General features: G+C 48.4%; 1 protein-coding gene across 1 annotated transcript in view; it reads left to right on the top strand.

Moving 5' to 3' along the window:
- The window catches only part of LOC137537198 (uncharacterized), a 107,798-nt gene that overhangs the window by 3,007 nt on the left and 79,689 nt on the right, over positions 1 to 25,102 (top strand). The window contains 2 exon segments of the mRNA XM_068259307.1: positions 10 to 210; positions 212 to 1,358. Of these exon segments, the coding sequence (XP_068115408.1) occupies positions 10 to 210; positions 212 to 1,358 (1,348 nt within the window).

Below are 25,102 nucleotides of genomic sequence, written 5' to 3'. Positions count from 1 at the left end.
CTTTATTAGGGTGGAGAACTTATACATGGAAGTGCTGTGGTTAAAGAGGAAGAAAAAGAGACATATGTGAGGAGTGATCAGCAGTCTATGGAAGAGGGTGACAGGATGAGGACAATTAAAGAGGAAGAAGAGACATGTGTGAGGAGTGATCAGCAGTCTGTGAAGGAGGGTGACACGATGAGGACAATTAAAGAGGAAGAAGAGACATGTGAGGAGTGATCATCAGTCTGTGGAGGAGGGTGACATAAGGGCAAATAAAGAGGAAGAAGAAGAGATGTATGTGAGGCATGATCAGCAGTCTATGGAGAAGGGTGACATGATGAGGACAAGTAAAGAGGAAGAAGAGACATATGTGAGGAGTGATCAGCAGTCTGTGGAGGAGGGTGATATGATGGGGACAAGTAAAGAGGAGGAAGAGGAGACATATGTGAGGAGTAATCAGCAGTCTATGAAGGAGACAATTGAAGAGGAAGAAGAAGAGATATATGTGAGGCGTGATCAGCAGTCTGTGGAGGAGGGTGACATAAGGGCAAATAAAGAGGAAGAAGAAGAGATGTATGTGAGGCGTGATCAGCAGTCTATGGAGAAGGGTGACATGATGAGGACAAGTAAAGAGGAAGAAGAGACATATGTGAGGAGTAATCAGCAGTCTGTGGAGGAGGGTGACATGATGAGGACAAGTAAAGAGGAAGAAGAGATGTATGCGAGGAGTGATCAGCAGACTATGGAGGAGGGTGACATGATGAGGACAAGTAAAGAGGAAGAAGAAGAGACATATGTGAGGAGTGATCAGCAGTCTATGGAGGAGGGTGATATGATGAGGACAATTAAAGATGAAGAAAAGACATATGTGAGGAGTAATCAGCAGTCTATGAAGGAGACAATTGAAGAGGAAGAAGAAGAGATATATGTGAGGCGTGATCAGCAGTCTGTGGAGGAGGGTGACATAAGGGCAAATAAAGAGGAAGAAGAAGAGATGTATGTGAGGCGTGATCAGCAGTCTATGGAGAAGGGTGACATGATGAGGACAAGTAAAGAGGAAGAAGAGACATATGTGAGGAGTAATCAGCAGTCTGTGGAGGAGGGTGACATGATGAGGACAAGTAAAGAGGAAGAAGAGATGTATGCGAGGAGTGATCAGCAGACTATGGAGGAGGGTGACATGATGAGGACAAGTAAAGAGGAAGAAGAAGAGACATATGTGAGGAGTGATCAGCAGTCTATGGAGGAGGGGGACATGATGAGGACAAGTAAAGAGGAAGAAGAAGAGACATATGTGAGGAGTGATCAGCAGTCTGTGGAGGAGGGAGACATGATGGGGACAAGTAAAGAGGACAGTGTTACAGAGGGCAGAACAGGTGAGTAATCAGCAGTAAATGTAGAATAAATGTGTATCTGTATTGCTGTTATGTAGTAGATAGTAAAATATCAGTAATATTTACTGTACTGTACTATTTACTGATATTTTACTATGGCTAAAATGAACCCTACTCTCACACAGAAACCTCCCCTGGTGGTCCCTAACCCTAATGCTGGGAATACACAGTACGTTTGTACCTCTAAATCGAGCCATTAAATGGCTCGATTGATAAATTCCGACATGTCCGATCACCCGCCGGATCGATTCCGCGCTCGATACCGGAGGCGGAACAATGGAAAAAGATAAGGAAAACGAACAGAAGATAAGAGCAGCGCCCGCAGGGACATGCGGGAATCGATCCAGCGGCATAATCGAGTGATACAAACGTACCTTATATTCCCAGCATAAGACCCCCCACCCATTGTGTCGCCTAACCCTAAATTCACCTTAAACTGTAAACCCCCCCCCCCCCCCCTTTGCCACAGAGTCGCGATATGCGGCATGTAATGTACATATTGGTGCCCCGAGGCGCCTTATTAGCGGCAAGAATGTAACATTTTTGTGCCCGATAAATTCACGGTGCTGTTTTCTGAAAGGGCTTCTGCGCCCTTTTTTCCTGCTTCTGGACGATTTAGGCTACTTCCAAACCAAGACATTGCATTTTAGGGACGTTATGGTCGCATAATGTGTCCCTAATGCAACGCCTGGTGCTCTTGGATGTGGACGTCAGAGTGAGCCGCATTGTGCAGCTCACTCTGGCGTCCGTGATGCGTACTCTTGGACGCATGCGGCATCACGTGGTCCCGCCAGCCAATCGCCGCACAGAGCGGCGCTCCAGGAAGTAAACACTGCACGTCACACCGTGCAGTGAATATTAATTAGCCATGTGCCTGGCTGAGGAGGAGGAGGGAAGACCTCCTCCTTCAACACTACTGAGCATTTGCGCACAGTCATAACGCACAGCATGCAGCACTTTCAACTTACGTGCTGCGTTACAATGTAACACAACGTGGGCACTGTGAACAGCCCATTGAGTAATCATTGCTGTGAGTTGGGATGCGTTACAGGCTGCACTAACGTGCACCTGTAGCGTCCCACTGTGAAAGCAGCCTAAAGGACAACCGAGGTGACATGTGACATCATGAGATAGACAGTGCCTAGCACACAAATAACTAGGCTGTGTTCCTTTTTTTTCTTTCTCAGCCTGAAAAAGTTAAACATCAGGAATGCAAGTGACGGTTTCTAAGGACAACTCTGTGCAGTACAGAGATAAAAATGTTTGCTCAAGTAGCAACAGGCAATATATCAATATTGAAGTAAAAACCTCCCCAACCGGGTTATGTGGGGGGTACTGGTGTGAGCCACACTGGTGTGCTGGGGTCCTTGCTGATCCCCCACCTCCCCGTGTATACGTATCAGGGAGGGGTGTAGCTATCCAGCACACAGGTGGGACAAGGAGAGCGGAATACAACTGGGTGAGTAGATAAGTCCGAGGGGCAGTGCTATCAACCACCTCAGCTCCTATGCAATACTACTCACAGCAGCTGCTCAATCAACATACTGGGAAACACATACATAGGGCCTGATTCACAAAGCGGTGCAAACTTTTTCGCGGACTTTTTCGCACGCAATTTGCCGCGATTCGCGCGATCGCGGACTTTTTCATGCGCAATTTGCGCGCTGCGAAAAAGTCCGCGATCGCGCGAATCGCGGCAAATTGCGCGCGAAAAAGTCCGCGAAAAAGCTTTGTAAATCAGGCCCATAGGGTGCAAATATATACAGTATGTGTTTCCCAGTATGTCGATTGAGCAGCTGCTGTGAGTAGTATTGCATAGGAGCTGAGGTGGTTGATAGCTCTGCCGCTCGGACTTCTCTACTCACCCAGTTGTATTCCGCTCTCCTTGTCCCATCTGTGTGCTGGATAGCTACACCCCTCCCTGATACGTATACACGGGGAGGTGGGGGATCTGCAAGGACCCCAGCACACCAGTGTGGCTCACACCAGTACCCCCCACATAACCCGGTTGGGGAGGTATTTACCTTAATATTGATATATTGTCTGTTGCTACTTGAGCAAACCTTTTTATCTCTGTACTGCACAGGGTTGTCCTTAGGACCCTATATATCATATGTCTTTCCCCTAGTACAATATTCTGAAGTTGTTTGTTATTAAGTGGCAGTTTCTGCCCGGGTCGGCACTGGGTCAGACTATAGCATAACCCTCAGGGCTCGTTTCCACTGTTGCGGTGCGGAATCGCCTGGATTCCACCGCGGACGAAATCGCATGCGGATGCGTTTCTGCATGCGCTTTTTTCCCGCGATTTCGCATGCGATTTCGCATGGCTAAGAAGCAGGCGAATTTAACCATGTCACTGCCTGTGTAAATTTCCATAACATTACATGCGAAATCGCGGGGAAAACCGCATGACAAAGCCACATGCGATTTGCCTATTAAAAGCATTGCGGGCGATTCGCCCGCATTCCAGCCGCATGCGAAATCTGACGTCTGGAGTCAGTGTAGGGAGAGCTGTGCTGCTGATTGAGGGACAGAGAGATAGCTTGCTGACACTGTTCTGTGTTATTCAGTGCTATGTAGCTGTGTGCCTGGAGTCAGTGTAGGGAGAGCTGTGCTGCTGATTGAGGGACAGAGAGACAGCTTGCTGACACTGTTCTGTGTTGTTCAGTGCTGTGTAGCTGTGTGCCTTCAGTCAGTGTAGGGAGAGCTGTGCTGCTGATTGAGGGACAGTGAGATAGCTTGCAGACACTGTTCTGTGTTATTCAGTGCTGTGTGCCTGGAGTCAGTGTAGGGAGAGCTGTGCTGTTGATTGAGGGACAGAGAGATGGCTTGCTGACAGTGTTCTGTGTTATTCAGTGCTGTGGAGCTATGTGGCTGGAGTCAGTGTAGGGAGAGCTGTGCTGCTGATTGAGGGACAGAGAGATAGCTTGCTGACAGTGTTCTGTGTTATTCAGTGCTGTGGAGCTATGTGGCTGGAGTCAGTGTAGGGAGAGCTGTGCTGCTGATTGAGGGACAGAGAGAGATAGTTTGCTGACAGTGTTCTGTGTTATTCAGTGCTGTGGAGCTGTGTGCCTGGAGTCAGTGTGGGGAGAGCTGTGCTGCTGATTGAGGGACAGAGATAGCTTGCTGACACTGTTCTGTGTTATTCAGTGCTGTGTAGCTGTGTGCCTGGAGTCAGTGTAGGGAGAGCTGTGCTGCTGATTGAGGGACAGAGAGACAGCTTGCTGGCACTGTTCTATGTTATTCAGTGCTGTGTAGCTGTGTGTCTGGAGTCAGTGTAGGGGGAGCTGTGCTGCTGATTGAGGGACAGAGAGACAGCTTGCTGGCACTGTTCTATGTCATTCAGTGCTGTGTAGCTGTGTGCCTGGAGTCAGTGTAGGGGGAGCTGTGCTGCTGATGGACAGAGCGATAGCTTGCAGACACTGTTCTGTGTTATTCAGTGCTGTGTAGCTGTGGGCCTGGAGTCAGTGTAAGGAGAGCTGTGCTGCTGATTGAGGGACAGAGAGATAGCTTGCTGACACTGTTCTGTGTTATTCAGTGCTGTGTAGCTGTGTGTCTGGAGTCAGTGTAGGGAAAGCTGTGCTGCTGATTGAGGGACAGAGAGACAGCTTGCTGGCACTGTTCTATGTTATTCAGTGCTGTGTAACTGTGTGTCTGGAGTCAGTGTAGGGGGAGCTGTGCTGCTGATTGAGGGACAGAGAGATAGCTTGCTGACAGTGTTCTGTGTTATTCAGTGCTGTGTGCCTGGAGTCAGTGTAGGGGGAGCTGTGCTGCTGATTGAGGGACAGAGAGATAGCTTGCTGACACTGTTCTGTGTTATTCAGTGCGGTGCGGAATCACCTGGATTCCACCGCGGACGAAATCGCATGCGGATGCGTTTCTGCATGCGGTTTTCCCCGCGATTTCGCATGCGATTTCGCATGGCTAAGAAGCAGGCGAATTTAACCATGTCACTGCCTGTGTAAATTTCCATAACATTACATGCGAAATCGCGGGGAAAACCGCATGACAAAGCCACATGCGATTTGCCTATTAAAAGCATTGCGGGCGATTCGCCCGCATTTCAGCCGCATGCGAAATCTGACGTCTGGAGTCAGTGTAGGGAGAGCTGTGCTGCTGATTGAGGGACAGAGAGACAGCTTGCTGACACTGTTCTGTGTTATTCAGTGCTGTGTGCCTGAAGTCAGTGTAGGGAGAGCTGTGCTGCTGATTGAGGGACATAGAGATAGCTTGCTGACACTGTTCTGTGTTGTTCAGTGCTATGTAGCTGTGTGCCTGGAGTCAGTGTAGGGAGAGCTGTGCTGCTGATTGAGGGACAGAGAGACAGCTTGCTGACACTGTTCTGTGTTGTTCAGTGCTGTGTAGCTGTGTGCCTTCAGTCAGTGTAGGGAGAGCTGTGCTGCTGATTGAGGGACAGTGAGATAGCTTGCAGACACTGTTCTGTGTTATTCAGTGCTGTGTAGCTGTGTGTCTGGAGTCAGTGTAGGGAGAGCTGTGCTGCTGATTGAGGGACATAGAAATAGCTTGCTGACACTGTTCTGTGTTATTCAGTGCTGTGTAGCTGTGTGCCTTCAGTCAGTGTAGGGAGAGCTGTGCTGCTGATTGAGGGACAGAGAGACAGCTTGCTGACACTGTTCTGTGTTATTCAGTGCTGTGTGCCTGAAGTCAGTGTAGGGAGAGCTGTGCTGCTGATTGAGGGACATAGAGATAGCTTGCTGACACTGTTCTGTGTTGTTCAGTGCTATGTAGCTGTGTGCCTGGAGTCAGTGTAGGGAGAGCTGTGCTGCTGATTGAGGGACATAGAAATAGCTTGCTGACACTGTTCTGTGTTATTCAGTGCTGTGTAGCTGTGTGCCTTCAGTCAGTGTAGGGAGAGCTGTGCTGCTGATTGAGGGACAGAGAGATAGCTTGCTGACACTGTTCTGTGTTATTCAGTGCTGTGTAGCTGTGTGTCTGGAGTCAGTGTAGGGAGAGCTGTGCTGCTGATTGAGGGACATAGAAATAGCTTGCTGACACTGTTCTGTGTTATTCAGTGCTGTGTAGCTGTGTGCCTTCAGTCAGTGTAGGGAGAGCTGTGCTGCTGATTGAGGGACAGAGAGACAGCTTGCTGACACTGTTCTGTGTTATTCAGTGCTGTGTGCCTGAAGTCAGTGTAGGGAGAGCTGTGCTGCTGATTGAGGGACATAGAGATAGCTTGCTGACACTGTTCTGTGTTGTTCAGTGCTATGTAGCTGTGTGCCTGGAGTCAGTGTAGGGAGAGCTGTGCTGCTGATTGAGGGACAGAGAGACAGCTTGCTGACACTGTTCTGTGTTGTTCAGTGCTGTGTAGCTGTGTGCCTTCAGTCAGTGTAGGGAGAGCTGTGCTGCTGATTGAGGGACAGTGAGATAGCTTGCAGACACTGTTCTGTGTTATTCAGTGCTGTGTAGCTGTGTGTCTGGAGTCAGTGTAGGGAGAGCTGTGCTGCTGATTGAGGGACATAGAAATAGCTTGCTGACACTGTTCTGTGTTATTCAGTGCTGTGTAGCTGTGTGCCTTCAGTCAGTGTAGGGAGAGCTGTGCTGCTGATTGAGGGACAGAGAGACAGCTTGCTGACACTGTTCTGTGTTATTCAGTGCTGTGTGCCTGAAGTCAGTGTAGGGAGAGCTGTGCTGCTGATTGAGGGACATAGAGATAGCTTGCTGACACTGTTCTGTGTTGTTCAGTGCTATGTAGCTGTGTGCCTGGAGTCAGTGTAGGGAGAGCTGTGCTGCTGATTGAGGGACATAGAAATAGCTTGCTGACACTGTTCTGTGTTATTCAGTGCTGTGTAGCTGTGTGCCTTCAGTCAGTGTAGGGAGAGCTGTGCTGCTGATTGAGGGACAGAGAGATAGCTTGCTGACACTGTTCTGTGTTATTCAGTGCTGTGTAGCTGTGCGCCTGGAGTGAGTGTAGGGAGAGCTGTGCTGCTGATTGAGGGACAGAGAGATAGCTTGCTGACACTGTTGTGTGTTATTCAGTGCTGTGTAGCTGCGTGCCTTGGGTCAGTGTAGGGAGAGCTGTGCTGCTGATTGAGGGACAGAGAGATAGCTTGCTGACACTGTTCTGTGTTATTCAGTGCTGTGTAGCTGTGCGCCTGGAGTCAGTGTAGGGAGAGCTGTGCTGCTGATTGAGGGACATAGAGATAGCTTGCTGGCACAGTTCTGTGTTATTCAGTGCTGTGTAGCTGTGTGCCCGGAGTCAGTGTAGGGAGAGCTGTGCTGCTGATTGAGGGACATAGAGATAGCTTGCTGGCACTGTTCTGTGTTATTCAGTGCTGTGTAGCTGTGTACCTGGAGTCAGTGTAAGGAGAGCTGTGCTGCTGATTGAGGGACAGAGAGATAGCTTGCTGGCACTGTTCTGTGTTATTCAGTGCTGTGTAGCTGTGTGTCTGGAGTCAGTGTAGGGAAAGCTGTGCTGCTGATTGAGGGACAGAGAGACAGCTTGCTGGCACTGTTCTATGTTATTCAGTGCTGTGTAACTGTGTGTCTGGAGTCAGTGTAGGGGGAGCTGTGCTGCTGATTGAGGGACAGAGAGATAGCTTGCTGACAGTGTTCTGTGTTATTCAGTGCTGTGTGCCTGGAGTCAGTGTAGGGGGAGCTGTGCTGCTGATTGAGGGACAGAGAGATAGCTTGCTGACACTGTTCTGTGTTATTCAGTGCGGTGCGGAATCACCTGGATTCCACCGCGGACGAAATCGCATGCGGATGCGTTTCTGCATGCGGTTTTCCCCGCGATTTCGCATGCGATTTCGCATGGCTAAGAAGCAGGCGAATTTAACCATGTCACTGCCTGTGTAAATTTCCATAACATTACATGCGAAATCGCGGGGAAAACCGCATGACAAAGCCACATGCGATTTGCCTATTAAAAGCATTGCGGGCGATTCGCCCGCATTTCAGCCGCATGCGAAATCTGACGTCTGGAGTCAGTGTAGGGAGAGCTGTGCTGCTGATTGAGGGACAGAGAGACAGCTTGCTGACACTGTTCTGTGTTATTCAGTGCTGTGTGCCTGAAGTCAGTGTAGGGAGAGCTGTGCTGCTGATTGAGGGACAGAGAGATAGCTTGCTGACACTGTTCTGTGTTATTCAGTGCTGTGTAGCTGTGTGCCTGGGGTCAGTGTAGGGGGAGCTGTGCTGCTGATTGAGGGACAGAGAGATAGCTTGCTGACACTGTTCTGTGTTATTCAGTGCTGTGTAGCTGTGTGCCTGGAGTCAGTGTAGGGGGAGCTGTGCTGCTGATTGAGGGACAGAGAGATAGCTTGCTGACACTGTTCTGTGTTATTCAGTGCTGTGTAGCTGTGTGCCTGGGGTCAGTGTAGGGGGAGGTGTGCTGCTGATTGAGGGACAGAGAGATAGCTTGCTGACACTGTTCTGTGTTATTCAGTGCTGTGTAGCTGTGTGCCTGGAGTCAGTGTAGGGGGAGCTGTGCTGCTGAATGAGGGACAGAGAGATAGCTTGCTGACACTGTTCTGTGTTATTCAGTGCTCTGTAGCTGTGTGCCTGGAGTCAGTGTAGGGAGAGCTGTGCTGCTGATTGAGGGACAGAGAGATAGCTTGCTGACACTGTTCTGTGTTGTTCAGTGCTATGTAGCTCCTTCTGTAGGGCATACATATTAATTCGCCGCCGGGAGACTTGGGCGCAGGATACAGCCGGTATGGCTTATCCTGCTGCTGCACAACTCCCGGCGTTGTTAATTACTATTCCCCCTCCAGGTCCATCTGGATAGTGGGGAATGATGTAATTCGTCTTCTAGCTCTTGCTGGAGGCTGAATTACAGTTTTAGAAGTAACCTATTATGATCTATGGTGGTGCTGGCTGTGCCCAAATCTCCTGCGCTGCTATTACAGAGATCATCCGTAGGTGTTCTGCTCCTTGCAGTTCACCAGCTAGGGACCCCAAAAGTACTTTTGAGGACAGATCCTGCTGTTATTTGTTGTTTGTGGTGTGTAGCTTATATACAGCACCTGTTTAGTATAGTGTAGTGTGTGGCTGCGTCAGTGTTACAGCCAGTCACTGTGCTAATATAGAGTGGTTGAGTGACCGTGTTGTACTGTAAAAATGTTGTCACCTGACATTGTCATACAAAGCGTTTCACATCACTGTGGAGCTTGTAGTGCAGTGTTAGGCCCACAATGCACAAGCAGCATATGTTGTGACCGCAGTGTGCTGTAACAAATTAGGCAGGAATATGCCAAATATTTAAAGCCTCTGATACAGTGGCTGCAACTAACAATTTTTAGGCAGGTCACACATCGACCATTCTAAAAAAAAATAATTAAAAAGATACCAAACACAATTTCTTTTATTTACACTTTGTGAAAAACCCTTGTGTAAAAGACATATTTTTTTTGGGGGGGGGGGGGGGGGGGGGGTGAATGTTGCTATTGATCCCCCTTTGCCATGCCACTGCCCGGGTTTTTCGGACAGTTTTGACACTTTTAAAAAAAAAAAATTTGAGGCTGACAATATGCCCTGAAGGTATTTGAATTTTCACCAGCCATTAAAGTTAGTGGGGTCCCCCGTGAACACTCGGATTGCAAACATTTGCAGAAGCGTTTGTGAATACTCCATGAATGTTCACATCACTAGTTTGGAGATGTATGCTGTGTCCATCGCAGTGGCAGAAATCAGACGTGGCATAGAGAGCCGTGACAATGATGGAAAGTCACAGCACGTGTTACATCACATTCGCTGTGACTGTCCTCCTGTTACTCCAGCTCACATTTACAGATTACCCAGCAAGCTCATGATGAAGCAGAACTCCCAGGAGTGTGTAAGGGGCTAAAGAGGACCAAAAAGCCCTCTTACTACAATGCCATGCAAAACAGAAATCTGCCTTCTTAAAGGAACACTATCAAAGTTTACATTTTTTCCAGAAGCCTTTTAGAAGTTAGAATTGACTTAGTAATGGCAAATAGTTATAGTAAAGAAAACATCCATCAGCTTATCAGACCTTGCATAGTGCTGGGACAGTGCAGTGGTGATGGGTTCCTCTATTCAGCTTATCAGACCTTGCATAGTGCTAGGACAGTGCAGTGGTGACGGGATCCTCTATTCAGCTTATCAGACCTTGCATAGTGCTAGGACAGTGCAGTGGTGTCGGGTTCCTCTATTCAGCTTGTCAGACCTTGCATAGTGCTAGGACAGTGCAGTGGTGACGGATTCCTCTACTCAGCTTATCAGACCTTGCATAGTGCTAGGACAGTGCAGTGGCAGTGTTCTCCCCAGAGCATATTAGCAGGGCGCGCCGCCCGGGTAAGATTGGCAGCCGCCCAGGTAAAATTCAGCCACCCGTGTGGGATAATTAGCTAGGCATCCGTACACCAGAGACCCGATTCCGCCGTTTTATTACATGCATGCGGTTAAGTCCCGGGTAGCTGAAGGCTCTCTTTCCTTCCTTCTCTTCAATCAGCCAGTCAGCGTGTTTACTCTTTGGTGCCTCCCCCCCAGCCAGTAATAACAAAGAGGAAACGTGTGCTCCCCGCCCCTCACAAGTCCGTCTGGCCAGCAGCAGCAGCTGTCGTCACACCAGGGAGGAGAGATCATCCTTGCTCCTCACACAGAACGCACGGGCAGAGTGCAGGGCAGCGTGACGTTACACAGTGACAGCTCAGTCCCTCTAGCACGCCCGTACTGCAGAGGACCTCTAACTCTTTCAACTTCACAAGACATCCAGGTAATTAGCTTCCAGCAAAAGAAAAACAAACAAGTAGCACACGGACTACAGTATACCACTTCTGAGTAATTCAAAGAGAGGTCACTAAAGGAATGTGGCACCTTAATGGGCAGAAGTGTGTATCCATGCAAAGTCATGAATGTCAAAAAAGTGCCAACTTATCACTGTTCAATAAAAGTGACAGTCTCATAATAATACCTTAGACATTTGCACTGGGGGGAAGAGATTAGATCTACTTAGCTGGGGCTTCTTCCAGCCCTTAGCAGTCTTATCTGGTCCCTTTCTGTGGTTTTGCTGCCCTTCAGGCTGCTGCTGTCCCCTCCAAATGATCCCCAACTACAGCTGGTTGCATACAAAGCCTCATCTGTGCACCTCTGCTCCTATAGTCTGGAGAATTCTGCGTTTGTGTAGTTAATAGCGATAACATGCAATTCGCAGTGCTCATTTCCCACTATTATACTTTTTTTTTTCCGAACTGCAATCATCGGGCGATTGTGCTCTGTTTCCGGCAGCAATACAGCACAATCACAGGTAGTGGAAATTGTAGGTTGCGTTATCAGCGCAATTGCAATCACGTTTCCTGGTGGAAAAGTGCGCTTACTTCTCCACCCGGCTACCTTTTCATGCCACCCCGGCTGAAAACATTTTCTGGGGAGAACACTGAGTGGTGACGGGTTCCTCTATTCAGCTTATCAGACCTTGCATAGTGCTTGGACAGTGCAGTGGTGACAGGTCCTCTATTCAGCTTATCAGACCTTGCATAGTGCTTGGACAGTGCAGTGGTGTCGGGTTCCTGTATTCAGCTTATCAGACCTTGCATAGTGCTGGGACAGTGCAGTGGTGACGGGTTCCTGTATTCAGCTTATCAGACCTTGCATAGTGCTGGGACAGTGCAGTGGTGACAGGTTCCTCTATTCAGCTTATCAGACCTTGCATAGTGCTAGGACAGTGCAGTGGTGTGGGGTTCCTCTATTCAGCTTATCAGACCTTGCATAGTGCTGGGACAGTGCAGTGGTGTTGGGTTCCTCTATTCAGCTTATCAGACCTTGCATAATGCTGGGACAGTGCAGTGGTGTCGGGTTCCTCTATTCAGCTTATCAGACCTTGCATAGTGCTAGGACAGTGCAGTGGTGTCAGGTGACAGGTCCTCTATTCAGCTTATCAGACCTTGCATAGTGCTGGGACAGTGCAGTGGTGACGGGTTCCTCTATTCAGCTTATCAGACCTTGCATAGTGCTAGGACAGTGCAGTGGTGACGGGTTCCTCTATTCAGCTTATCAGACCTTGCATAGTGCTGGGACAGTGCAGTGGTGACAGGTTCCTCTATTCAGTTTATCAGACCTTGCAAAGTGCTAGGACAGTGCAGTGGTGTCAGGTGACAGGTCCTCTATTCAGCTTATCAGACCTTGCATAGTGCTAGGACAGTGCAGTGGTGTCGGGTTCCTCTATTCAGCTTATCAGACCTTGCATAGTGCTAGGACAGTGCAGTGGTGACGGGTTCCTCTATTCAGCTTATCAGACCTTGCATAGTGCGAGGACAGTGCAGCGGTGACGGGTTCCTCTATTCAGCTTATCAGACCTTGCATAGTGCTAAAATCTATTAACCCTTCGCACTCTCGCATGCAAATGTTCAAACAAATGCATTCACAGATTCACAGATTGATGCAATGAATGTGTTTGCATGTCTGCACTATGCATGTTACAGGGCCAGAGTTAGGACACCTATGTTTACCTGGGTACTTCTGCGCAGTATAGGTGACTAAGCATAAGAATGCATTCTTCTGTAAACTAAAACCCTGGCTTTTAACTTAGCTGCAGGGATAACAGTTGTGCCTGGATGAGTGAATCTGTGAATGCATTTGTTTGAACATTTGCATGCGAGAGTGCGAAGGGTTAATAGATTTTTGCTGTTTCCTAGCCACACTACCTTCAGCACCTCCCTTTCCTTAATAACTTATTTAATGTCCTAACTAGAGGCGATGTGCCTGGATATATGTATTTTTTTCTTGTTACTAACCCCTGGGGCTAGGGTCTAATTCAGTGCACTCCCTCCCCTGTATGTGTTTGTCAGCATGCACACAGCTTATGCTGGTGTATGTGCATGGTGCACATGGACACATAACGTTAGCTCCCTTGTGCGATTAGTAAGATGCACTGTCTGTCCCAGGAGAGGACGTGAGGATGTGTGCTCCTAATCCATTGATAGGTTTGATGCAATGAATGTGTTTGCATGTCTGCACTATGCATGTTACAGGGCCAGAGTTAGGACACCTATGTTTACCTGGGTACTTCTGCGCAGTATAGGTGACTAAGCATAAGAATTCATTCTTCTGTGAACTAAAACCCCGGCTTTTAACTTAGCTGTAGGGATAACAGTTGTGCCTGGATGAGTGAATCTGTGAATGCATTTGTTTGAACATTTCCATGCGAGAGTGCGAAGGGTTAATAGATTTTTGCTGTTTCCTAGGCACACCCCCTTCAGCACCTCCCTTTCCTTAATAACTTATTTAATGTCCTAACTAGAGGCAATGTGCCTGGATATATGTATTTTTTTCTTGCATAGTGCTAGGACAGTGCAGTGGTGTCGGGTGACTGGTTCCTCTATTCAGCTTATCAGACCTTGCATAGTGCTGGGACAGTGCAGTGGTGTCGGGTGACTGGTTCCTCTATTCAGCTTATCAGACCTTGCATAGTGCTGGGACAGTGCAGTGGTGTCAGGTTCCTCTATTCAGCTTATCAGACCTTGCATAGTGCTGGGACAGTGCAGTGGTGTCAGGTTCCTCTATTCAGCTTATCAGACCTTGCATAGTGCTGGGACAGTGCAGTGGTGTCAGGTTCCTCTATTCAGCTTATCAGACCTTGCATAGTGCTGGGACAGTGCAGTGGTGTCAGGTTCCTCTATTCAGCTTATCAGACCTTGCATAGTGCTGGACAGTGCAGTGGTGTCAGGTTCCTCTATTCAGCTTATCAGACCTTGCATAGTGCTAGGACAGTGCAGTGGTGTCGGGTTCCTCTATTCAGCTTATCAGACCTTGCATAGTGCTAGGACAGTGCAGTGGTGTCTGGTGACAGGTCCTCTATTTAGCTTATCAGACCTTGCATAGTGCTAGGACAGTGCAGTGGTATCTGGTGACAGGTCCTCTATTCAGCTTATCAGACCTTGCATAGTGCTAGGACAGTGCAGTGGTGTCTGGTGACAGGTCTTCTATTCAGCTTATCAGACCTTGCATAGTGCTGGGACAGTGCAGTGGTGTCTGGTGACAGGTCCTCTATTCAGCTTATCAGACCTTGCATAGTGCTAGGACAGTGCAGTGGTGTCGGGTTCATCTATTCAGCTTATCAGACCTTGCACAGTGCTAGGACAGTGCAGTGGTGTCACGTTCCTCTATTCAGCTTATCAGACCTTGCATAGTGCTGGGACAGTGCAGTGGTGACTGGTTCCCCTATTCAGCTTATCAGACCTTGCATAGTGCTAGGACAGTATAGTGGTGTCGGGTTCCTCTATTCAGCTTATCAGACCTTGCATAGTGCTTGGACAGTGCAGTGGTGTCGGGTTCCTCTATTCAGCTTATCAGACCTTGCATAGTGCTAGGACAGTGCAGTGGTGTCAGGTTCATCTATTCAGCTTATCAGATCTTGCATAGTGCTAGGACAGTGCAGTGGTGTCACGTTCCTCTATTCAGCTTATCAGACCTTGCATAGTGCTGGGACAGTGCAGTGGTGTCAGGTTCCTCTATTCAGCTTATCAGACCTTGCATAGTGCTGGACAGTGCAGTGGTGTCAGGTTCCTCTATTCAGCTTATCAGACCTTGCATAGTGCTAGGACAGTGCAGTGGTGTCTGGTGACAGGTCCTCTATTCAGCTTATCAGACCTTGCATAGTGCTAGGACAGTGCAGTGGTGTCGGGTTCCTCTATTCAGCTTATCAGACCTTGCATAGTGCTGGGACAGTGCAGTGGTGTCTGGTGACAGGTCCTCTATTCAGCTTATCAGACCTTGCATAGTGCTAGGACAGTGCAGTGGTGTCGGGTTCCTCTATTCAGCTTATCAGACCTTGCATAGTGCTAGGACAGTGCAGTGGTGTCTGGTGACAGGTCCTCTATTTAGCTTATCAGACCTTGCATAGTGCTAGGACAGTGCAGTGGTATCTGGTGACGGGTCCTCTATTCAGCTTATCAGACCTTGCATAGTGCTGGGACAGTGCAGTGGTGTCTGGTGACAGGTCTTCTATTCAGCTTATCAGACCTTGCATAGTGCTAGGACAGTGCAGTGGTGTCTGGTGATAGATCTTCTATTCAGCTTATCAGACCTTGCATAGTGCTGGGACAGTGCAGTGGTGTCTGGTGACAGGTCCTCTATTCAGCTTATCAGACCTTGCATAGTGCTAGGACAGTGCAGTGGTGTCGGGTTCATCTATTCAGCTTATCAGACCTTGCACAGTGCTAGGACAGTGCAGTGGTGTCACGTTCCTCTATTCAGCTTATCAGACCTTGCATAGTGCTGGGACAGTGCAGTGGTGACTGGTACCCCTATTCAGCTTATCAGACCTTGCATAGTGCTAGGACAGTATAGTGGTGTCGGGTTCCTCTATTCAGCTTATCAGACCTTGCATAGTGCTAGGACAGTGCAGTGGTGTCGGGTTCCTCTATTCAGCTTATCAGACCTTGCATAGTGCTAGGACAGTGCAGTGGTGTCTGGTGACAGGTCCTCTATTTAGCTTATCAGACCTTGCATAGTGCTAGGACAGTGCAGTGGTATCTGGTGACGGGTCCTCTATTCAGCTTATCAGACCTTGCATAGTGCTGGGACAGTGCAGTGGTGTCTGGTGACAGGTCTTCTATTCAGCTTATCAGACCTTGCATAGTGCTAGGACAGTGCAGTGGTGTCTGGTGATAGGTCTTCTATTCAGCTTATCAGACCTTGCATAGTGCTGGGACAGTGCAGTGGTGTCTGGTGACAGGTCCTCTATTCAGCTTATCAGACCTTGCATAGTGCTAGGACAGTGCAGTGGTGTCGGGTTCATCTATTCAGCTTATCAGACCTTGCACAGTGCTAGGACAGTGCAGTGGTGTCACGTTCCTCTATTCAGCTTATCAGACCTTGCATAGTGCTGGGACAGTGCAGTGGTGACTGGTACCCCTATTCAGCTTATCAGACCTTGCATAGTGCTAGGACAGTATAGTGGTGTCGGGTTCCTCTACTCAGCTTATCAGACCTTGCATAGTGCTAGGACAGTGCAGTGGTGTCGGGTTCCTCTATTCAGCTTATCAGACCTTGCATAGTGCTAGGACAGTGCAGTGGTGTCGGGTTCATCTATTCAGCTTATCAGACCTTGCATAGTGCTAGGACAGTGCAGTGGTATCTGGTGACAGGTCCTCTATTCAGCTTATCAGACCTTGCATAGTGCTGGGACAGTGCAGTGGTGTCTGGTGACAGGTCTTCTATTCAGCTTATCAGACCTTGCATAGTGCTAGGACAGTGCAGTGGTGTCTGGTGACAGGTCTTCTATTCAGCTTATCAGACCTTGCATAGTGCTGGGACAGTGCAGTGGTGTCTGGTGACAGGTCCTCTATTCAGCTTATCAGACCTTGCATAGTGCTAGGACAGTGCAGTGGTGTCGGGTTCATCTATTCAGCTTATCAGACCTTGCACAGTGCTAGGACAGTGCAGTGGTGTCACGTTCCTCTATTCAGCTTATCAGACCTTGCATAGTGCTGGGATAGTGCAGTGGTGACTGGTTCCCCTATTCAGCTTATCAGACCTTGCATAGTGCTAGGACAGTATAGTGGTGTCGGGTTCCTCTATTCAGCTTATCAGACCTTGCATAGTGCTAGGACAGTGCAGTGGTGTCGGGTTCCTCTATTCAGCTTATCAGACCTTGCATAGTGCTAGGACAGTGCAGTGGTGTCGGGTTCATCTATTCAGCTTATCAGACCTTGCATAGTGCTAGGACAGTGCAGTGGTGTCACGTTCCTCTATTCAGCTTATCAGACCTTGCATAGTGCTGGGACAGTGCAGTGGTGTCGGGTTCCTCTATTCAGCTTATCAGACCTTGCATAGTGCTAAAATCTATTAACCCTTCGCACTCTCGCATGCAAATGTTAAAACAAATGCATTCACAGATTCACAGATTGATGCAATGAATGTGTTTGCATGTCTGCACTATGCATGTTACAGGGCCAGAGTTAGGACACCTATGTTTACCTGGGTACTTCTGCGCAGTATAGGTAACTAAGCATAAGAATGCATTCTTCTGTGAACGAAAACACTGGCTTTTAACTTAGCTGCAGGGATAACAGTTGTGCCTGGATGAGTGAATCTGTGAATGCATTTGTTTGAACATTTGCATGCGAGAGTGCGAAGGGTTAATAGATTTTTGCTGTTTCCTAGCCACACCCCCTTCAGCACCTCCCTTTCCTTAATAACTTATTTAATGTCCTAACTAGAGGCAATGTGCCTGGATATATGTATTTTTTTCTTGCATATTGCTAGGACAGTGCAGTGGTGTCGGGTGACTGGTTCCTCTATTCAGCTTATCAGACCTTGCATAGTGCTGGGACAGTGCAGTGGTGTCAGGTTCCTCTATTCAGCTTATCAGACCTTGCATAGTGCTGGGACAGTGCAGTGGTGTCAGGTTCCTCTATTCAGCTTATCAGACCTTGCATAGTGCTGGACAGTGCAGTGGTGTCAGGTTCCTCTATTCAGCTTATCAGACCTTGCATAGTGCTAGGACAGTGCAGTGGTGTCGGGTTCCTCTATTCAGCTTATCAGACCTTGCATAGTGCTAGGACAGTGCAGTGGTGTCTGGTGACAGGTCCTCTATTCAGCTTATCAGACCTTGCATAGTGCTAGGAAAGTGCAGTGGTGTCGGGTTCCTCTATTCAGCTTATCAGACCTTGCATAGTGCTAGGACAGTGCAGTGGTGTCTGGTGACAGGTCCTCTATTTAGCTTATCAGACCTTGCATAGTGCTAGGACAGTGCAGTGGTATCTGGTGACGGGTCCTCTATTCAGCTTATCAGACCTTGCATAGTGCTGGGACAGTGCAGTGGTGTCTGGTGACAGGTCTTCTATTCAGCTTATCAGACCTTGCATAGTGCTAGGACAGTGCAGTGGTGTCTGGTGATAGGTCTTCTATTCAGCTTATCAGACCTTGCATAGTGCTGGGACAGTGCAGTGGTGTCTGGTGACAGGTCCTCTATTCAGCTTATCAGACCTTGCACAGTGCTAGGACAGTGCAGTGGTGTCACGTTCCTCTATTCAGCTTATCAGACCTTGCATAGTGCTGGGACAGTGCAGTGGTGACTGGTACCCCTATTCAGCTTATCAGACCTTGCATAGTGCTAGGACAGTATAGTGGTGTCGGGTTCCTCTATTCAGCTTATCAGACCTTGCATAGTGCTAGGACAGTGCAGTGGTGTCGGGTTCCTCTATTCAGCTTATCAGACCTTGCATAGTGCTAGGACAGTGCAGTGGTGTCGGGTTCATCTATTCAGCTTATCAGACCTTGCATAGTGCTAGGACAGTGCAGTGGTGTCACGTTCCTCTATTCAGCTTATCAGACCTTGCATAGTGCTGGGACAGTGCAGTGGTGTCGGGTGACTGGTTCCTCTATTCAGCTTATCAGACCTTGCATAGTGCTAGGACAGTGCAGTGGTGACGGGTTCCTCTATTCAGCTTATCAGACCTTGCATAGTGCTAGGACAGTGCAGTGGTGTCGGGTTCCTCTATTCAGCTTATCAGACCTTGCATAGTGCTAGGACAGTGCAGTGGTGTCACGTTCCTCTATTCAGCTTATCAGACCTTGCATAGTGCTGGGACAGTGCAGTGGTGTCGGGTGACTGGTTCCTCTATTTAGCTTATCAGACCTTGCATAGTGCTAGGACAGTGCAGTGGTGACGGGTTCCTCTATTCAGCTTATCAGACCTTGCATAGTGCTAGGACAGTGCAGTGGTGTCGGGTTCCTCTATTCAGCTTATCAGACCTTGCATAGTGCTAGGACAGTACAGTGGTGTCACGTTCCTCTATTCAGCTTATCAGACCTTGCATAGTGCTGGGACAGTGCAGTGGTGTCGGGTGACTGGTTCCTCTATTCAGCTTATCAGACCTTGCATAGTGCTAGGACAGTGCAGTGGTGTCGGGTTCATCTATTCAGCTTATCAGACCTTGCACAGTGCTAGGACAGTGCAGTGGTGTCGGGTTGCTCTATTCAGCTTATCAGACCTTGCATAGTGCTAGGACAGTGCAGTGGTGACAGGTCCTCTATTCAGCTTATCAGACCTTGCATAGTTCTAGGACAGTGCCGTGGTGTCGGGTTCCTCTATTCAGCTTATCAGACCTTGCATAGTGCTAGGACAGTGCAGTGGTGTCGGGTTCCTCTATTCAGCTTATCAGACCTTGCATAGTGCTAGGACAGTGCAGTGGTGACGGGTCCTCTATTCAGCTTATCAGACCTTGCATAGTGCTAGGACAGTGCAGTGGTGTCGGGTGACTGGTTCCTCTATTCAGCTTATCAGACCTTGCATAGTGCTAGGACAGTGCAGTGGTGACAGGTCCTCTATTCAGCTTATCAGACCTTGCATAGTGCTAGGACAGTGCAGTGGTGTCGGGTTCCTCTATTCAGCTTATCAGACCTTGCATAGTGCTAGGACAGTGCAGTGGTTTCACGTTCCTGTATTCAGCTTATCAGACCTTGCATAGTGCTGGGACAGTGCAGTGGTGTCGGGTGACTGGTTCCTCTATTCAGCTTATCAGACCTTGCATAGTGCGAGGACAGTGCAGTGGTGTCGGGTTCCTCTATTCAGCTTATCAGACCTTGCATAGTGCTAGGACAGTGCAGTGGTGACAGGTCCTGTATTCAGCTTATCAGACCTTGCATAGTGCTAGGAAAGTGCAGTGGTGTCACGTTCCTCTATTCAGCTTATCAGACCTTGCATAGTGCTGGGACAGTGCAGTGGTGTTGGGTGACTGGTTCCTCTATTCAGCTTATCAGACCTTGCATAGTGCTAGGACAGTGCAGTGGTGTCTGGTTCCTCTATTCAGCTTATCAGACCTTGCATAGTGCTAGGGCAGTGCAGTGGTGTCGGGTGACAGGTCCTCTATTCAGCTTATCAGACCTTGCATAGTGCTAGGACAGTGCAGTGGTGACGGGTTCCTCTATTCAGCTTATCAGACCTTGCATAGTGCTAGGACAGTGCAGTGGTGTCACGTTCCTCTATTCAGCTTATCAGACCTTGCATAGTGCTGGGACAGTGCAGTGGTGTCGGGTGACTGGTTCCTCTATTCAGCTTATCAGACCTTGCATAGTGCTAGGACAGTGCAGTGGTGACGGGTTCCTCTATTCAGCTTATCAGACCTTGCATAGTGCTAGGACAGTGCAGTGGTGTCGGGTGACAGGTCCTCTATTCAGCTTATCAGACCTTGCATAGTGCTAGGACAGTGCAGTGGTGACGGGTTCCTCTATTCAGCTTATCAGACCTTGCATAGTGCTAGGACAGTGCAGTGGTGTCACGTTCCTCTATTCAGCTTATCAGACCTTGCATAGTGCTGGGACAGTGCAGTGGTGTCACGTTCCTCTATTCAGCTTATCAGACCTTGCATAGTGCTGGGACAGTGCAGTGGTGTTGGGTGACTGGTTCCTCTATTCAGCTTATCAGACCTTGCATAGTGCTAGGACAGTGCAGTGGTGTCTGGTTCCTCTATTCAGCTTATCAGACCTTGCATAGTGCTAGGACAGTGCAGTGGTGTCGGGTGACAGGTCCTCTATTCAGCTTATCAGACCTTGCATAGTGCTAGGACAGTGCAGTGGTGACGGGTTCCTCTATTCAGCTTATCAGACCTTGCATAGTGCTAGGACAGTGCAGTGGTGTCACGTTCCTCTATTCAGCTTATCAGACCTTGCATAGTGCTGGGACAGTGCAGTGGTGTCGGGTGACTGGTTCCTCTATTCATCTTATCAGACCTTGCACAGCGCTAGGACAGTGTAGTGGTGTCTGGTTCCTCTATTCAGCTTATCAGACCTTGCATAGTGCTAGGACAGTGCAGTGGTGTCGGGTTCCTCTATTCAGCTTATCAGACCTTGCATAGTGCTAGGACAGTGCAGTGGTTTCACGTTCCTCTTTTCAGCTTATCAGACCTTGCATAGTGCTAGGACAGTGCAGTGGTGACGGGTTCCTCTATTCAGCTTATCAGACCTTGCATAGTGCTGGGACAGTGCAGTGGTGTCGGGTGACTGGTTCCTCTATTCAGCTTATCAGACCTTGCACAGTGCTAGGACAGTACAGTGGTGTCTGGTTCCTCTATTCAGCTTATCAGACCTTGCATAGTGCTAGGACAGTGCAGTGGTGTCGGGTGACTGGTTCCTCTATTCAGCTTATCAGACCTTGCATAGTGCTGGGACAGTGCAGTGGTGTCGGGTTCCTCTATTCAGCTTATCAGACCTTGCATAGTGCTAGGACAGTGCAGTGGTGTCAGGTGACAGGTCCTCTATTCAGCTTATCAGACCTTGCATAGTGCTGGGACAGTGCAGTGGTGTCGGGTTCCTCTATTCAGCTTATCAGACCTTGCATAGTGCTGGGACAGTGCAGTGGTGTCGGGTGACTGGTTCCTCTATTCAGCTTATCAGACCTTGCATAGTGCTAGGACAGTGCAGTGGTGTCGGGTTCCTCTATTCAGCTTATCAGACCTTGCACAGTGCTAGGACAGTGCAGTGGTGTCGGGTTCCTCTATTCAGCTTATCAGACCTTGCATAGTGCTAGGACAGTGCAGTGGTGTCAGGTTCCTCTATTCAGCTTATCAGACCTTGCATAGTGCTAGGACAGTGCAGTGGTGTGGGGTTCCTCTATTCAGCTTATCAGACCTTGCATAGTGCTGGGACAGTGCAGTGGTGATGGGTTCCTCTATTCAGCTTATCAGACCTTGCATAGTGCTAGGACAGTGCAGTGGTGTCAGGTGACAGGTCCTCTATTCAGCTTATCAGACCTTGCATAGTGCTGGGACAGTGCAGTGGTGACGGGTTCCTCTATTCAGCTTATCAGACCTTGCATAGTGCTAGGACAGTGCAGTGGTGACGGGTTCCTATATTCAGCTTATCAGACCTTGCATAGTGCTGGGACAGTGCAGTGGTGACAGGTTCCTCTATTCAGTTTATCAGACCTTGCAAAGTGCTAGGACAGTGCAGTGGTGTCAGGTGACAGGTCCTCTATTCAGCTTATCAGACCTTGCATAGTGCTAGGACAGTGCAGTGGTGTCGGGTTCCTCTATTCAGCTGATCAGACCTTGCATAGTGCTAGGACAGTGCAGTGGTGACGGGTTCCTCTATTCAGCTTATCAGACCTTGCATAGTGCTAGGACAGTGCAGCGGTGACGGGTTCCTCTATTCAGCTTATCAGACCTTGCATAGTGCTAAAATCTATTAACCCTTCGCACTCTCGCATGCAAATGTTCAAACAAATGCATTCACAGATTCACAGATTGATGCAATGAATGTGTTTGCATGTCTGCACTATGCATGTTACAGGGCCAGAGTTAGGACACCTATGTTTACCTGGGTACTTCTGCGCAGTATAGGTGACTAAGCATAAGAATGCATTCTTCTGTGAACGAAAACACTGGCTTTTAACTTAGCTGCAGGGATAACAGTTGTGCCTGGATGAGTGAATCTGTGAATGCATTTGTTTGAACATTTGCATGCGAGAGTGCGAAGGGTTAATAGATTTTTGCTGTTTCCTAGCCACACTACCTTCAGCACCTCCCTTTCCTTAATAACTTATTTAATGTCCTAACTAGAGGCGATGTGCCTGGATATATGTATTTTTTTCTTGTTACTGACCCCTGGGGCTAGGGTCTAATTCAGTGCACTCCCTCCCCTGTATGTGTTTGTCAGCATGCACACAGCTTATGCTGGTGTATGTGCATGGTGCACATGGACACATAACGTTAGCTCCCTTGTGCGATTAGTAAGATGCACTGTCTGTCCCAGGAGAGGACGTGAGGATGTGTGCTCCTAATCCATTGACAGGTTTGATGCAATGAATGTGTTTGCATGTCTGCACTATGCATGTTACAGGGCCAGAGTTAGGACACCTATGTTTACCTGGGTACTTCTGCGCAGTATAGGTGACTAAGCATAAGAATTCATTCTTCTGTGAACTAAAACCCCGGCTTTTAACTTAGCTGTAGGGATAACAGTTGTGACTGGATGAGTGAATCTGTGAATGCATTTGTTTGAACATTTCCATGCGAGAGTGCGAAGGGTTAATAGATTTTTGCTGTTTCCTAGGCACACCCCTTTCAGCACCTCCCTTTCCTTAATAACTTATTTAATGTCCTAACTAGAGGCAATGTGCCTGGATATATGTATTTTTTTCTTGCATAGTGCTGGGACAGTGCAGTGGTGTCAGGTTCCTCTATTCAGCTTATCAGACCTTGCATAGTGCTGGGACAGTGCAGTGGTGTCAGGTTCCTCTATTCAGCTTATCAGACCTTGCATAGTGCTGGACAGTGCAGTGGTGTCAGGTTCCTCTATTCAGCTTATCAGACCTTGCATAGTGCTAGGACAGTGCAGTGGTGTCGGGTTCCTCTATTCAGCTTATCAGACCTTGCATAGTGCTAGGACAGTGCAGTGGTGTCAGGTTCCTCTATTCAGCTTATCAGACCTTGCATAGTGCTAGGACAGTGCAGTGGTGTGGGGTTCCTCTATTCAGCTTATCAGACCTTGCATAGTGCTGGGACAGTGCAGTGGTGATGGGTTCCTCTATTCAGCTTATCAGACCTTGCATAGTGCTAGGACAGTGCAGTGGTGTCAGGTGACAGGTCCTCTATTCAGCTTATCAGACCTTGCATAGTGCTGGGACAGTGCAGTGGTGACGGGTTCCTCTATTCAGCTTATCAGACCTTGCATAGTGCTAGGACAGTGCAGTGGTGACGGGTTCCTATATTCAGCTTATCAGACCTTGCATAGTGCTGGGACAGTGCAGTGGTGACAGGTTCCTCTATTCAGTTTATCAGACCTTGCAAAGTGCTAGGACAGTGCAGTGGTGTCAGGTGACAGGTCCTCTATTCAGCTTATCAGACCTTGCATAGTGCTAGGACAGTGCAGTGGTGTCGGGTTCCTCTATTCAGCTGATCAGACCTTGCATAGTGCTAGGACAGTGCAGTGGTGACGGGTTCCTCTATTCAGCTTATCAGACCTTGCATAGTGCTAGGACAGTGCAGCGGTGACGGGTTCCTCTATTCAGCTTATCAGACCTTGCATAGTGCTAAAATCTATTAACCCTTCGCACTCTCGCATGCAAATGTTCAAACAAATGCATTCACAGATTCACAGATTGATGCAATGAATGTGTTTGCATGTCTGCACTATGCATGTTACAGGGCCAGAGTTAGGACACCTATGTTTACCTGGGTACTTCTGCGCAGTATAGGTGACTAAGCATAAGAATGCATTCTTCTGTGAACGAAAACACTGGCTTTTAACTTAGCTGCAGGGATAACAGTTGTGCCTGGATGAGTGAATCTGTGAATGCATTTGTTTGAACATTTGCATGCGAGAGTGCGAAGGGTTAATAGATTTTTGCTGTTTCCTAGCCACACTACCTTCAGCACCTCCCTTTCCTTAATAACTTATTTAATGTCCTAACTAGAGGCGATGTGCCTGGATATATGTATTTTTTTCTTGTTACTGACCCCTGGGGCTAGGGTCTAATTCAGTGCACTCCCTCCCCTGTATGTGTTTGTCAGCATGCACACAGCTTATGCTGGTGTATGTGCATGGTGCACATGGACACATAACGTTAGCTCCCTTGTGCGATTAGTAAGATGCACTGTCTGTCCCAGGAGAGGACGTGAGGATGTGTGCTCCTAATCCATTGACAGGTTTGATGCAATGAATGTGTTTGCATGTCTGCACTATGCATGTTACAGGGCCAGAGTTAGGACACCTATGTTTACCTGGGTACTTCTGCGCAGTATAGGTGACTAAGCATAAGAATTCATTTTTCTGTGAACTAAAACCCCGGCTTTTAACTTAGCTGT

Source organism: Hyperolius riggenbachi, chromosome 10 (assembly GCF_040937935.1).
Source record: "Hyperolius riggenbachi isolate aHypRig1 chromosome 10, aHypRig1.pri, whole genome shotgun sequence".
Lineage (NCBI taxonomy): Eukaryota > Metazoa > Chordata > Amphibia > Anura > Hyperoliidae > Hyperolius > Hyperolius riggenbachi.
The sequence above is the reverse complement of the archived record's forward strand: the minus strand, read 5'-3'. Positions and strand labels throughout refer to the sequence as shown.